This window comes from Pinus tabuliformis, chromosome Q, assembly GCF_031772625.1.
Source record: "Pinus tabuliformis cultivar Carrire ecotype Pingquan chromosome Q, CPIR1, whole genome shotgun sequence".
Lineage (NCBI taxonomy): Eukaryota > Viridiplantae > Streptophyta > Pinopsida > Pinales > Pinaceae > Pinus > Pinus tabuliformis.
In genome coordinates this window covers 103,908,385-103,922,902 of record NC_142296.1, presented here as the reverse complement: position 1 = coordinate 103,922,902, position 14,518 = coordinate 103,908,385, and the positions used below count along the sequence as shown (strand labels likewise).

The 14,518-nt window shown below is 33.9% G+C and overlaps 2 protein-coding genes across 2 annotated transcripts in view; both read left to right on the top strand.

Moving 5' to 3' along the window:
* LOC149218442 (NAC domain-containing protein 54-like) overlaps nt 1-12,510 on the top strand; it is a 257,913-nt gene extending 245,403 nt beyond the window's left edge. Inside the window, exons 7-8 of the mRNA XM_089384037.1 lie at nt 11,997-12,100; nt 12,283-12,510. Coding sequence (XP_089240163.1) covers nt 11,997-12,100; nt 12,283-12,342 — 164 coding nt within the window. The 3' untranslated portion in view covers nt 12,343-12,510. The remainder of the gene's footprint in view (nt 1-11,996; nt 12,101-12,282) is intronic.
* Nucleotides 4,635-10,659, top strand: LOC149218443 (uncharacterized). Its single transcript, XM_089384032.1, has 2 exons — nt 4,635-10,148; nt 10,204-10,659. The coding sequence occupies exon 1, from the start codon at nt 5,959-5,961 to the stop codon at nt 6,916-6,918; it is 960 nt and encodes a 319-aa protein (XP_089240158.1). The 5' UTR covers nt 4,635-5,958; the 3' UTR covers nt 6,919-10,148; nt 10,204-10,659.
* Nucleotides 12,511-14,518: the final 2,008 nt, after the last annotated feature.

The window sequence follows — 14,518 nt, the reverse complement described above, 5'->3', positions numbered from 1 at the left end:
TAGGAGTGATTGTTCAGTTCATCTCCCGATGACTGTTCATATTCCTAATTTATTTATTTACAAATTCCCCAATCATGAAGATTAGGTGTTAACATCCCCCCCTTAATCTGAAGGGATGTTGGTGAGTCCAAGCATCATTCTGAATCGTTCAAGCTTTTCCTTTCCAAGTGCTTTGGTGAAGATGTCTGCAATTTGCTCATTTGTGGAACAATGACGGAGATGGATTGTTTTGGCCTCAACATGATGTCGAATCAGAGGATATTTAGTATTGATATGCTTTGTTCGATCATGGAACTTTGGGTTCTTGGCCAACTTTATTGCAGAGGTGTTATAAATCATGAGTGGAGTTGATTGTAATTGTTTTACCTGCAAATCTTCAAGAATTTTCCTGAGCCACACAATTTCTTTCGATGCTTCAGCTGCTGCTACGTATTCTGCTTCTGTTGTGGAACCTACTGGAACTGATTGTTTGCGTGATCTCCAGGAGACAGCTCCTGATCCAAGACTCATAGCATATCCTGAAGTAGATACCCCAGTTTCTTTGTCTCCATCGAAGTCTGAATCAGAGTATCCAATCAAGCTGAAGTCGTCCACCTGTGTATACTTGATTCCAAGGTCTTGAGTTCCCTTCAAGTACCTTAGAACTCTTTTTGCAGCAGACCAATGTCCCTCACAAGGCTTTTGCATAAACCTGGAGAGGATTCCAACAGTAAATGAAATGTCTAGTCTGGTAGTAGTGAGGTAGATGAGACTTCCTACAAGCTGTCTATACTTTGTTGCATCCTCAAATTCCTTTCCTTCAATAGATGTGAGCTTTAAGTTTTGTTCCATTGGAGTAGAAAGAGGATTGCACTCTGTCATGCCAAATCTGTTTAACAAATCTCCAATGTATTTCTTTTGGGAAAGAAATATGGATTTTGGATGTTGGGTTACTTCAATGCCAAGATAGTAATGAACATAGCCCAAATCAGTCATTTCAAAACCTTTCCCCAATTCCTTCTTTATGGATGCAATGTAGCTTTCATTGTTCCTTGTCATTAAAAGATCATCTACATATACCACAAGATACACAACTGTTTTGCCAACTTTCTTGACAAATAAAGTTGCATCATCAAGATCAAAATGATTGAAGTTGAGTTTCAGAAGATGCTCAGTTAGTTTTTCATACCAGGCTTGCGGTGCTTGTTTGAGGCCATACAAGGACTTCACAAGTTTGCATACTTTATGTTCATGTCCTTTCACAGCAAATCCTTCAGGCTGGGACATAAAAACATTCTCTTTTAGATCTCCATTCAAGAATGCAGTTTTTACATCCATTTGATGGACTTTCCAACCGTTCTGAGCTGCTAGTGCAAAGAGTGTCCGGATAGTGGCCCATTTTGCTGTGGGGGCAAAAGTTTCCTCATAATCGACCCCTTCCTTCTGTGCAAAACCTTTTGCCACAAGCCTAGCTTTGTGCTTGTCAAGTGAGCCATCAGCTTTGTACTTGTTCTTGTAGACCCACTTGCAGCCTATTGGTTTGGTTCCAAATGGAGGATCAACCAGCTTCCAAGTGCCATTCTTTATGAGGGCATCATACTCCTTTTGCATCGCTTCTTTCCATTCATCATGAGAAGCAGCTTCTTTGAAGGAAGTTGGTTCAAAATCTGTAGACAAGTTCAATTCACAATCTTCAGTAACATCCATATCAACAGGTGAATTAGAGTCATCTACATCACCTCCATTATGTCGGTTTGAATTTCTGGTTCCTGTTTTTCCAATTTCATCAAAATGAACACTTTCAAGTGTCTTTGTCAGCCACTTCGGGGGACCTTTCTGAGATGGTCCACGCTGCTCTGTTGATTGAGTTGGGACTGAATCAAAATTGAGTCTCTCAATTCTATCAATTACATCACTTAAAACATCATCCGTTGTTGGAGTTTCATGCAGGGGAGATTGTTCTTCAGAAGAAGATTCCACATGTTGATCTAGTATAGGAATCCCCCCTTCAAGATGTGGAATCTGATTATCAAATTTTTGAAATGATTTCGTTTTTGCGAATCTATCCAAGCGATCAAGTTGCCGCTCAACAACATTGTCAGATTTGGATGATTCAAGAAAAATTACATCTCTAGATACAACAAACTTTTTATTTACTTCATCATAGAGGCGGTATGCTTTGGAGGTGTTTGAATACCCCAGGAAGATACACTTACGACTTCTAGCACCAAGTTTGTTTCTATGTACCTTTGGTATCAAAGCATAACAGGTGGAACCAAAGACCCTGAGATGTTTTACCGAAGGAACATGTCCATACGATAATTCATAAGGAGTCTTGTTTCTTATAGCATTAGATGGACATCTATTCTTTATATATGCAGCACATAGAACAGCATCAACCCAAAACATTATCTTTACATTTTTGAAGAAAAGCATGGATCGTACCATATTCAGGATTGTTCTATTCATTCTTTCAGCTACACCATTCTGTTGGGGATTATAAGGCACAGTTGTTTGATGTTTGATCCCATGTTGGCGAAGATAGTTTTCAAATTCATTTGATGTATATTCTTTTCCATTATCAGTGTGAATAGACCCAATATGAGATTGTGCATCATTTTCAATCCATTTATGAAAATTCTTGAATGTTTGGAAAGCATCAGATTTGTTCTTCAATAAATAAACCCAACACATTCTGGTGTAGTCATCAATAAATGTCATGATATATTTATTTCCATTTGCCGAAGGAACAGGCATTGGACCACATAAATCTGAATGAATAAGTTCAAGCTTCCTATGTGCTCTTGAATGTGAATCATGAAAAGATTGTTTGCTATGCTTTCCTAGAATGCAAGCATCACATTGCTTATGTTTCCTAGGAATTGTAGGCAAACCAGCAACACCATTTTTCTTCAATAAGCGGAGACTGTCATAGTTTAAATGTCGAAATCTAGCATGCCATAATAAACTTGATGGAAGTGTACCTTCTTCATGATGAGAAATATATGAGAAATGTTGTGCATGAGCAGAGGTTCCTTGCAGTTTGAGAAGCCTTTCTTCTTCTATTCCCCTCATGACAAGTGAGTGGTCAGAAGCTTTTCTTACCTCAAGCTTGCCATCAAACATATGAATGGAGTGACCTTGCTGACGGATGTGGACCAAGGACAGCAAGTTTCTCTTGAGTTGTGGGAGGTATAGAACATGATCCAGAAGAAAGTCTAGAAGACCAGGCAGTTTAAGCCTGATTGTGCCAAGCCCTGATGGCTTGATTTTTGACTGATCTGCAAAGTATACTGCTCCATCAACATTGTCAGTGAAATCTTCAAAAAAATGTTTTCTATGAGTCATGTGACAGGTTTGCTCCTGAATCAAGCAACCAATCATTTTTCGAAGAAGCAAGTGAAGCATTAAACAAATCTTCATTTTCTCCAATGTTACATTGTGCCTCAATATAGTGAGTGGATTCAGGTGCTTTACCTTTGTCTGTATCATCAGTTTTACCTTTCTATTGGTTTCTTTTCTGCTCAATTTTGTCCCATGGTAGCTTGCATGTAAAAGCATCATGTGATCCATTTCGTTTGCAGCGAATGCAATGCAGATCTGCATTTTCTCCTTGAGAATGTCCGCCCCCCCTGCCTCTAAAGTATCTTCCTCTTCCTCTTCGTCCACCTCTTCCTCTTGTAGAATCTTGAGCAGGATGTTTTTCTTTATGAGCAAGGCACACAGTCTCTTCAGAAGATTCAAGGGCTGTCTTCTTTCCAAAGGCTTTCTCTCTTTCAGCAAACTTTTTCACAAGAGAGTCAAAGGTTATATCTTTAAGATTTCGATTTGCTTGTAAAGACTCAAGATAATTGGAGTAGGTAGGATAGAGTGTCTTGAGAAAAGCAATAAGAGGGATATCCAGTTGAACCTTAGTGGATTTGATATCATGCATTATAGACTTTACTTCAGATGCAAGAGCAAGAGGATCATTATTTTTCAGTTCAAGAGTGAAGAGTTTAATCATGAGCTGAACTACTTCAAGTGCAGAATGTGAGTCATAGAGTTCTTTCAGCTTTTGTAAAGCTTCAAAGGCAGTTGAATATGATGAAATATGGCGACTCACCTCTTCATTTACAGATGCTGCGATTAATGCATAGGCTTTGCTATTCTTGTTTTCCCAAATGACGAGTTCTTTGTCTGATGTAGGCTGCACTGGGTCATTGTTTCCTTCTCCGACACACACTCCTTCCACAACTCATTGAAGATGAGGGTGTGTTTTATCATTCGGGACCATTCAGGATAGTTCTCCTTGTTAGTGAGAACTATTCCTACCATAGAGATGATTGAATGCATTCTGTAAAAAAAAATTCTGCTGATAGAAAAAAAACTTCTGTTGATATACAGTGAAATTGTACTAAAAAAGGCATTCTCAAAAGATTTCAAATCTCTTCCTTATATACCAATATGGACGCCAATACCATGCAGTCAGCGTACCAAAAATAAGTGGCTCAATACAATTTCATGTGTTAAACAGAGTTAAAAATCTTCAAGTATATACCACAAAAACTTCAGAGTATATGCCAGTGACAATGATATTATCTCAAGATAAAATTTTGTTGTCAGATGGGAAAGCACAGCGTTCAATCTTAAATAGTGGCTCACTCATATATATATATATATATATATCATCCAAAAAAAAACTTTCGAATATCCTTCTTCAACGCAGCAGATATTAATCAGCGCATATACTGTTTTAAACGCAGGAAAGTGGAAAGACAAAAATCCATTTTCAACCTCGTGAAGTTCATGAACAGGTGACTCATTCCATGCCACCTGAGAAGGTTGAGATCTTTAAGTTGCTTGCGGACTGGGCAGAAAACAATATATTGATTCACTTAATGTCTGTTGAGAAGTCTTGGCAGCCACAAGACTTCTTGCCTGATTCTTCTTCCGAGGGCTTCATTGCAGGAGCGGTCGCTTGAATTACCAGATGACTACCTAGTTTGTCTACTGGGAGATTTGATTACAGAGGAAGCGTTGCCTACTTACCAGACTATGCTTAACATTTTGGACGGTGTAAGAGATGAGACCGGTGCCAGTCCCACATCCTGGGCAACGTGGACATGTATGTGGGCAGCAAATTAGTCAACGCATACACTGTTTTAAATTTTACCACCATACAAACTCTATTCATATACTATCAGAATTCCGCTGCGCTAAAGAACATTATATACAAAGTGCATTAAGACCATCCAAACGCACTAAGACCAAAACCCACAGTTCATATCAATATGCAGCGTTTATCAGCGTTCAATCCTCCAAAACGTTCAACACACAGCCACGACCTTCAATTTAATCGTGGAGTAACGCATCCCACAATTACTGTATTATTCAGACCTCAGCAATGGCAAAAGGAAAAGAGTTAATTCGAAATGTGATACATCATACCAGACTTTGGAATAGAACGAAGTCTCGGTTCGCCAGAGAGCCCTTCCGCTGCGCCACAACAGCTACACCACGCTTACGCTTCGCCAGAGAAGTGTTCACAACTCCCGGCAGGTCGAACAGTCGCAGCTACCATGTCAGTCGCAGCTACCATGTCAGAAACGTTTATAAATTATTCAAAGAGCAGACCAGTCAGATAGGACAGAGTAATCAGGTGAATCCAATTCATGCAATGGAGGTGCAGGTGCACTGACACCCCTTTTTTTGTTTGTTGAAATGTTTATGAACAGTCAGGCAGTGGGGCAGCTAATTTTATGAAGAACCTGCTCAGCTATATGGAGAGCAGACAGGGAGTTACAAGGGACACAAAGGCTAAAAAGAGTTGGCTCTGATACCATGTCAGGCCAGGCAGTAACTCTCTAAAGGCAGTAAAACTGATTCGTTTATTATTCCATAGGTAGCTTATTGTTAGATACAATAGGAGTGATTGTTCAGTTCATCTCCCGATGACTGTTCACATTCCTAATTTATTTATTTACAAATTCCCCAATCATGAAGATTAGGTGTCAACACAATGATAAAAACTGTATCAACATCAACTTGGCAAATCAATTATTAATTCCAGAGCTAAGCATTGGTGTAAAGAAAAACATTTTTGACCAAAACGAGTATAAAATTAGTGATCTACAAGTGACATTAGGTCATTATGACTACATATTTCAATTTCATGTTGTAAAGACGGATAAAAACACTGACATCATACTCGGTCAACCCTGGTTTAAGGATTTGTGTACATTCATGTTAAACATAAAGAAACAAATTTTGACGTTTCCTTATAAAGGGAAGATGGTCATGTTTCGAGACATAACAAGTAAATCAAAATCAATAAAATTGTCATTAGAAGGCCTTAAGGATATCTCAGATTTGATGTTTCAAGATAACGAAAAAACTATATCAAAGAAGCAGAAAGAGTTTGAAGAAGCCATCTGCAATACAGACGAAGAAATTTCGCGCCTTAGAGATCACGAAGAAAAGCTACTCGAACAAGTCAAGAACGCTGAAACATCAAAGAAAGAACTCAAGGAGCGTTTATTAGAACAACAAGAAGAAAATTTACGTTTAAAGAGCCTTAACCAAACATTAGTAGAACAAAGCAAGTGTTTAAAAGATGAGAAGCGTGAAGGCCAAAATAAAGTTGATTCAAAGAATGAGGAATGCTTAAGTCTCAAAAATCATAATCAAAGTCTGCTCAAAAAGATAAAAAAACTTAAGGACGAAAATAAGTCATTGACGAATAGGTTCAAAGAACTTGTCACAAAGGAAGCATCAAAATCTCCAGTTGTAGCAGTCCAAACTAAAGAAATAGAGATCAAGATAACTAATCTCGCAGTTCAAGCAAATCCAAAACCTATTGAAGTAAAAACGTACTCAGAAGTTGTCTTTCAAATAGAGGACACCCCAAATAAGGATTCAGTGGTTAAGTCAACAACAACAATGCCTAATGGAAATTAGGAAACTGTCATAAAAACGTTAAAGGAAGTTCAAACAAAACAAACTCCTTATCTACATCCGAATCACGAGTAGACACCTTAATCAATCTACGAATCTATATCACTCAGAACATAAACAACAAACTTATGTTACAAAGAATATTGAAGTGAGCTTAATTCAGTCTACTGATAACAATTTGTTACAAAATTCCAGCGATCAGAAGATTCCACAGAAGTTTAATCTAGGATGGTTCGATCCATTCTCAGTAAGACAATTTTATATATCACTCCAAGGATCATATCAACTTGTATCGACAAAGATGATTGTTCCGAGACGAGAAGACATTCGTAGCAAAAAAGAATATCAAATAGAAGACATTCGTAATAGAAAAGAGATCAAGCCCTTTCATCAACAAGATTTGAGGACAAAGCTTTTTGAAGGAGAAGGCAATGTTATGAACATAAATTATGTAAAATTAAATAAAAATAGATAATAAATAATAATTATAATAATATAAATATAATAATAAATAAAAGTAAATTAACTAATGGTTATTTAGTTAATAATGAAAAGGCATGTCTTAGAGACATGCTTGTTTGTGAAAGGGTACTTACCTGGCTATATATACAGGGCCCTCATTCTCATTTGTACTTATCCTACATTAGTTCTTTTATTCAATATACAATTACAATCATTGTTCTACGATGCATATCTTTGTTTACGAAGTATTTTAAATATTTCCTCTGTGTATACGACTTTTGGTCGTTAGAGTTCGGTCTTCATAAATATGAAATGTACTTTGGATTCTTGTAAATTGTAGGTCAAGCACCCATTGAATGCCTCTAGGATTTTTCATAGGTCAAGAAGTCAAAAGAGTCATTGTCATAAGTTGAAGACCCCATCAGGCACATTGTAACTTGTAAATAAAATTATTTTTGTCCTTAAAAGTGTCAAAATACCCTTCAAGACCAAGTCAGCCTGACAACTGGGAAGTTGGCCCGACTTTAGTCATAAAGTCAAATTAAGTCAATGTCATGTATGAAGGACCTTCTTGGGCATGTTACATATTTGTATGAGTCATTAAAAGAGTCAAAGAGGCCCTCTAAGACAAAGCATAAGCACCTCCAACAAGTTAGCTTCAAGGAGTAATGGAACCTCACCAAAGGACATGTCAGCCTAGATCTCTATCAAATCGACTTATATACATGGGAAAATCACTATAATAGGCAGCTCGACTCTCATTTGGAGACAATCAAGTCGGTCAAGAACAAGTTTGCAACGAAGAAGTGCGAGGATCACTTGGGAAGAAGCCTCATCTCCATCGAAGAGAGGAAAAGGAAGAGCAAAGTCTTTAGGATTGATTTTGGATTTGTTTAGGGCCACTTTGGTGTCACACGTGCGAAGAAGAGAAGGATCATTTGCTGTAGAAGAAGTTGAGAAGAATTGCGGTCCTCTTGGGTAACCAAATTTGGAGAAGGACAAGTCAAAAGAGAAGCCAAGTTAAGCTAGAAGGAGATTCTATCCTCATCGAAGAAATCAAGGGCATTATCTAGAAGGCGACACTTTCTAAGAAGCTGTAACTAGGGTTTTTGAATTAGGGATGAAAGTTGCAGACCTAAATCAAGGGGTCGAAATTCTGAAAGGTAGCCGAGAAGGAGGAAGAAATAAGAAGGCTGACTATCATTGACTCAAAGGAACTCATCAAGTAAGCTTTGTGACTTGGTCTTGGAGAGGCAAATAGGTCAAGGGTCTTCGTCTTGGTGTTCATCAATTGAAGTCTCTATACGAAGAAGAATTCGTTTGGGTTTTTCTCTCAAGTGGGAGAGGTTTCTTCCCTGGCTGATAGCCTACATTTTGTGTCTCTTGCCTCTTTATTGTTTATTCTTTGGTCTTTGTTTGATGAAGAAGAACTCTATAATAATCCAACTAAAAGAAGATTCTAATCTGTTGAAGTAAAAATCATTCACAAGCAATTATCTTAATAAAGAAATCTCCTTGTCTTGATGCCCCAGATTTCTCAATACAACCCACTAACTCAATGTGGAAATAATGCAACGAAAGACCCACGTGTGAGACGTAAGCCTCTAAATGATAATGTCATGCCCCTTTTGGACTATAAGGCTGGAGGTGTTTCCATGTGTCATGATCATCCATCATTTGAGGAATACTCCTCAAATCCAACCTCAAAGCAACTTGAAGGGTTCAAAATCCAATTGGGTTGTCACCATGTCATCTCCATGGGTTTCTAATGGTCTACACAATCCCTCCTCTCTCAAGCATTAGGGCTCTGTCAAGGGCAAAAAGCCCTCCCTAGTCTCATGGAAGACCATACTCATTTGGGCTATGAATCATGGTCTCCCCATCAGGAAGTGTCAAGGATGGCTTGGAGGCACGCTGGGTCTAGAAGTGTAATCATTAAGAATCCTCTGCGCTGGGTCAAAGAACAACGTCCTGGGGGTACTTTGGGATGTGCATCAGTTGCTTAGGTCATCATAGGTCCTAATGCTTAGATGTATGTGGGCAACACTGCATTTGCCAAGTCATCAACATCTCTGAAAGGCATGGGTACCTGTGGAGTGGGTTCCCTCAATCCCTAGGCTACTATGGACCACCTGATAAGACCAACTTAAACTCCAACAAAGGAAACCATTCATTAGAGACTAAGATCATATAAGCATGTAAGTGGACCAATCTTGCATGTTAAGGGCATATTAATACTTCAAACTTGGATCGCCTTTTGTTATCTAACTAAACCAGGTCATGTAAAGGTGTTCCCTACCTTGATAAGGGTGGCCAATAATCAACCCTATTAGGTGCTTCCAATTCCCAAGGGGAAGTGGCATTTCCAAGATCAACTCCTCAATCAATAGGTGTTAGTGTAAATGAGTGGCAATGGAGGCAAAAGGTTTCATCTCCTCAATCAATAGGTGTTAGTGTAAATGAGTGGCAATGGATAGGTGTTAGTGTAAATGAGTGGCAATGGAGGCAAAAGGCTTCATCACCAAGTGCCATGGTCAAAGGGGACCAGCTAATGGGAGTTCACATTTAGAGTGTATAGATGTAGTGGAGGGAGAAATTGTGGAGGCATGAGTTACCCTCTTCAACTTGTGTTTTCCCTTCCTCTAATGTGCCTTTTACCTTTTTGTTATTATGCTTTTATTTTTGTTGCATAGCTTAAGGGTTGGAGCTTGCTCTTTATGATATAGCCTTTGATTTTACCCCTTAAGATGAGGCAGTTTATCTTCATCAAGGTGGAGACAGCCTTTGATTTTACCCCTTAAGATGAGGCAGTTTATCTTCATCAAGGTGGAGACATGCAAGGGTTCCTTTTAATGAAATGGAGCATCAAATACTCAGGGACTAAGTGATGGTTAATGAGGCATGTAGAACTCATGCTAGGCTTTGGCCTATGCGCTAATTTATGTCCCGACGATCTTTTTCATTTTGATTTTCTTTTTCTTTTATTGTGGTCATAATATGCTCGTTCATTCTTTTAGCTGCATTAAGCTCCAAGGCAATACTTCCCAGCCCTACTCTAGGATGTGGACAAGAGGGTTCCAAACGTCAATGAACCAATGATAAGTTAGACCCGAAGAAACCCGAAGAATGAAGATAGTATATAAGGGGTTTGTAATGTGATATGTATGGTGCAAGGAAAGTGAACATGTTATATCTATGCATATTTTCCAAGTAGTGCCCCTTCTATGACCTTAGGACCTTGAGGGAGGTCCTACCTTAGGACCTTGAGGGAGGTCCTATTGAGTAAGGTGAGAGAACATATTTACAATTAAGATCAGTTAATCTTCCAGATTAATGCCCGTGCGAAGGTGAGAAAACATATTTACCATCAAGGTTGGTAAATCTTCCACATCATCCTTTATATATACTATATGTTCAAAACAAACAAGTATGAGCACCCCTTCTCTATATTAAATGTACAAAACAAACAAGTATAAACATCTAACTCCAGAATGATCAAAAGTACTTTTTGAATAGCAGCCCACCTATGTATGAAGAAATAGCAGCCCACCTATATATGAAGAAATGCTAGATGGTGAGAGTTGTATTGCAGATGGTAAAGGCACATGGCATATCATTATCGAGAAATGAATATCAAGGGCTACTGGCTGGCTGTCAAGTGTGGGAGAATAAAAATTCTCCTATGGGTAACACCATTTTGGTGGATGACACTCCGCAGTCTCATGCATGCCATTTTGTGGACTACAAAAATACAAAATTAAGGATGAACCGATATATGGGGTGGTTTGAAGATTAACCAAAGGCTGTGGAGAGCCTATCTGCTGTGAACTATAAAAAATTAAGTAGCGAATCGATATATTGGTGGTTTGAAGAAATTTCGATGATATATATATATATATATATATATATATAAATATCAATTAAATCAATATTTTATATGAATTTTATTAAATTTAATTATTTTACATGATTTTTATTAAATTTAATTATTTTATAATTCATAGTTTTTGTAAATAGGAGAATATATATGTATGAATTTTATTAAATTTAATTATTTCACAGTTCACAGGAGAATATATATGTTTGTTTTAATTTGTTATTATCAATTAAATTAATATTTTATATTTTATATGAAGTTTATAAAATACAAATATTTTATAATTCATGGTTTTTGGTAAAAAGTAAAAAGGAATTTATGTGGATGTTAATTTCATATATATACATAAAATTAATTTATGTGGATATCAACATTTTATAGGCATATAATTAATTTATGTGGATATCAACTTTATATATATTTATGGAAAAAAAGCTTTAAATATTTTTTATGGAAAAAAAGTTTTAAAATAAAATATTTAATATTGTATATAAAAAATATATTTAATGTAGAGTATCAATAAAATATTGTAATTCTAATTAATACTGATGTATACTTAAAAATATATTAATAGTAAAAGATCATTTTACTTTGCACGGATAAATTTATAGTTTTGATGTATACTTAAAAATATATTAATAGTAAAAGATCATTTTATTTTGAACTGATAAATTTATAGTTTTGATTTTAATGATATTTACATAAAAAAATCCACACACTCTAAAGAAGTTTACAAGTGCAGAAATTTCCTTTTACTCGGAAAATTTCATCTACTCGGCCAGGTTAGATCTTTACTTAAAAGTGGATCTACTTAAAAGTGGATCTATGCTGAGCAAGTTTATAGAGGTCAGATCTATGCTGAGCAAATTTATACTTTTGATTTAATGATATTTACATATTATTTCTCACTTTAATCTACTTGCATGCGTTTTAGTCCACATATAATTTTGTTCTTCAATGTAAGCTGCGGTCTCAATTTTTAATTTTTCAAAATGTTTCTAACACTATCAGCCCATGTTTCAATATAGGGGTATTTTGATCAGGTTCTTTTTCAAGGGGATATTGGACTTCTTTCTTTTCTTCGATAAAGTAAGCGTGGGATTTTAATTTTAAAGAATTGGAAAGATTTATAAATGATTTCCAGGTTTATAATATATTATTATATACATACTAATATTATTAATACATTATTATATTAAAAAAAAAAAATTATATTTAAATTAAATTAAAAAAACAATAAAAATTGTATGTATAAATGATCAGTTGTTATTAATGTTATGATTTTATAAATGATCGGTTGTTACTAATGTTTATGATTTTAAATGTTTTTATTTATATGTATAGATGATTTGTTGTTATTAATGTTTATGATTTTAGATGCATTAATATGTATAGTTTTATTTTTATTAAATTAATAAAGGTTACTGAAATCATTCAAATCCTCACAATATGATGTATGATGTTTAGCAATTATTAATTTATATTTATTTATACTTTTGAATATTTATATGTTATGAAATGATGTAGAATTTTGATTATAATGTTAAAAAATTATATTTAAATTAAATAAAAAAGAAAAAAACAATAAATATTGTATAGATGATTGGTTTTTTGTTAATGGTTATTATTTTAAATGCCTTTAGGGATATTTTTATTAGTTTTCATTATTTTATTAAAGTATTGGAAATAGGGATATTTTTGTTAGTGTTCATAGATTTTATTATTTTTATTAAATTAATAAAGGTTACTGAAATCATTCAAATCCTCAATATGATGTTTAGTAATTATTAATTTATATTTATTTACAATTTTTAATATTTATGTCATGAAATGATGTAGAATTTTGATTATAATGTTTTATAATAAAAAAAAATTATATTTAAATTAAATAAAAAAGAAAAACAATAAATATGGTATAGATGATTGGTTGTTGTAATGTTTATCATTTTAAATGTTTTTATTAATATGCATAATTTTGATTATTTTATTAAGGTATTGAAAATAGGGATATTTTTGTTAGTGTTTATAGATTTTATTATTTTTATTAAATTAATAAAGGTTCTTGAATGATTAGTTGAAATCCTCAGTGTGATATTAATTTGTTTATTTACAATTTTGAATATTTGATTGGTTGTTGTTAATGATTATCATTTTAAATGCTTTTATCAATATGTATAGTTTTGATAATTTTATTAAGGTATTGAAAATAGAGATATTTTTGTTAGTGGTTATAGATTTTATTATTTTTATTAAATTAATAAAGGTGATTAGTTGAAATCCTTTTACAATTTTGAATATTTATGTTATGGAATGATGTAGAATTTTGATTATAATGTTTTTGGTTTTTAGTTTTTCTTATTTTAAATATTATTATTTATAATTTTGAATATTTATGTGATGGAATGATGTAGATTTTTTATTATAATTTTGAATATTTATGCTATGAAATGATGTAGAATTTTGATTATAATTTTGAATATTTATGCTATGAAATGATGTAGAATTTTGATTATAATTTTGAATATTTATGTTACGAAATGATATAGAATTTTGATTATAATTTTGAATATTTATGGTATGGAATGATGTAGAATTTTGATTATAATGTTTTACGGTTTTTGATATTTTTAATTTTAAATATTTTTATTGAAGAATAATTATTTATCAAATAAACATTATGTTTATAATTTATTGGTGTTTTCAATTATAATAATGAAATTTTTATTTATAATATTTCTTGCAGAATGTTTGTGGTTTTGATTATTCTTATTAAATAGTAATTGTGATTGTAAATTATTAATGTTGGTAAGTAAAATGAAAATAATGAAAATGGTTAAAAATGAAATTTGTAAAAAAATTCTTGAAATGTTGATTATAATGTTCATGATTTTCTATATACCATTTTGATTTCTTTTAGTATAATGTTGGTAAGTAAAATGAAAATAATGAAAATGGTTAAAAATGAAATTTGTAAAAAAATTCTTGAAATGTTGATTATAATGTTCATGATTTTCTATATACCATTTTGATTTCTTTTAGTATAGACAATTTTGATATACAATTTTAACTCCTAGTATAGATGTTATTAAAATTTTAGTTATGTTTATAATTTTAATTTGTTGGTTAAATGAAAATTGTGAAAATGATTGATAAATTTTAAGTAGAATGCTTTATGGTTATTAATGTATATACTTTGTTCATTTGATCAAATAATTGAGAATAATGAAAATGGTAGAAATAGATGGATTAAAATTTGATTATAAT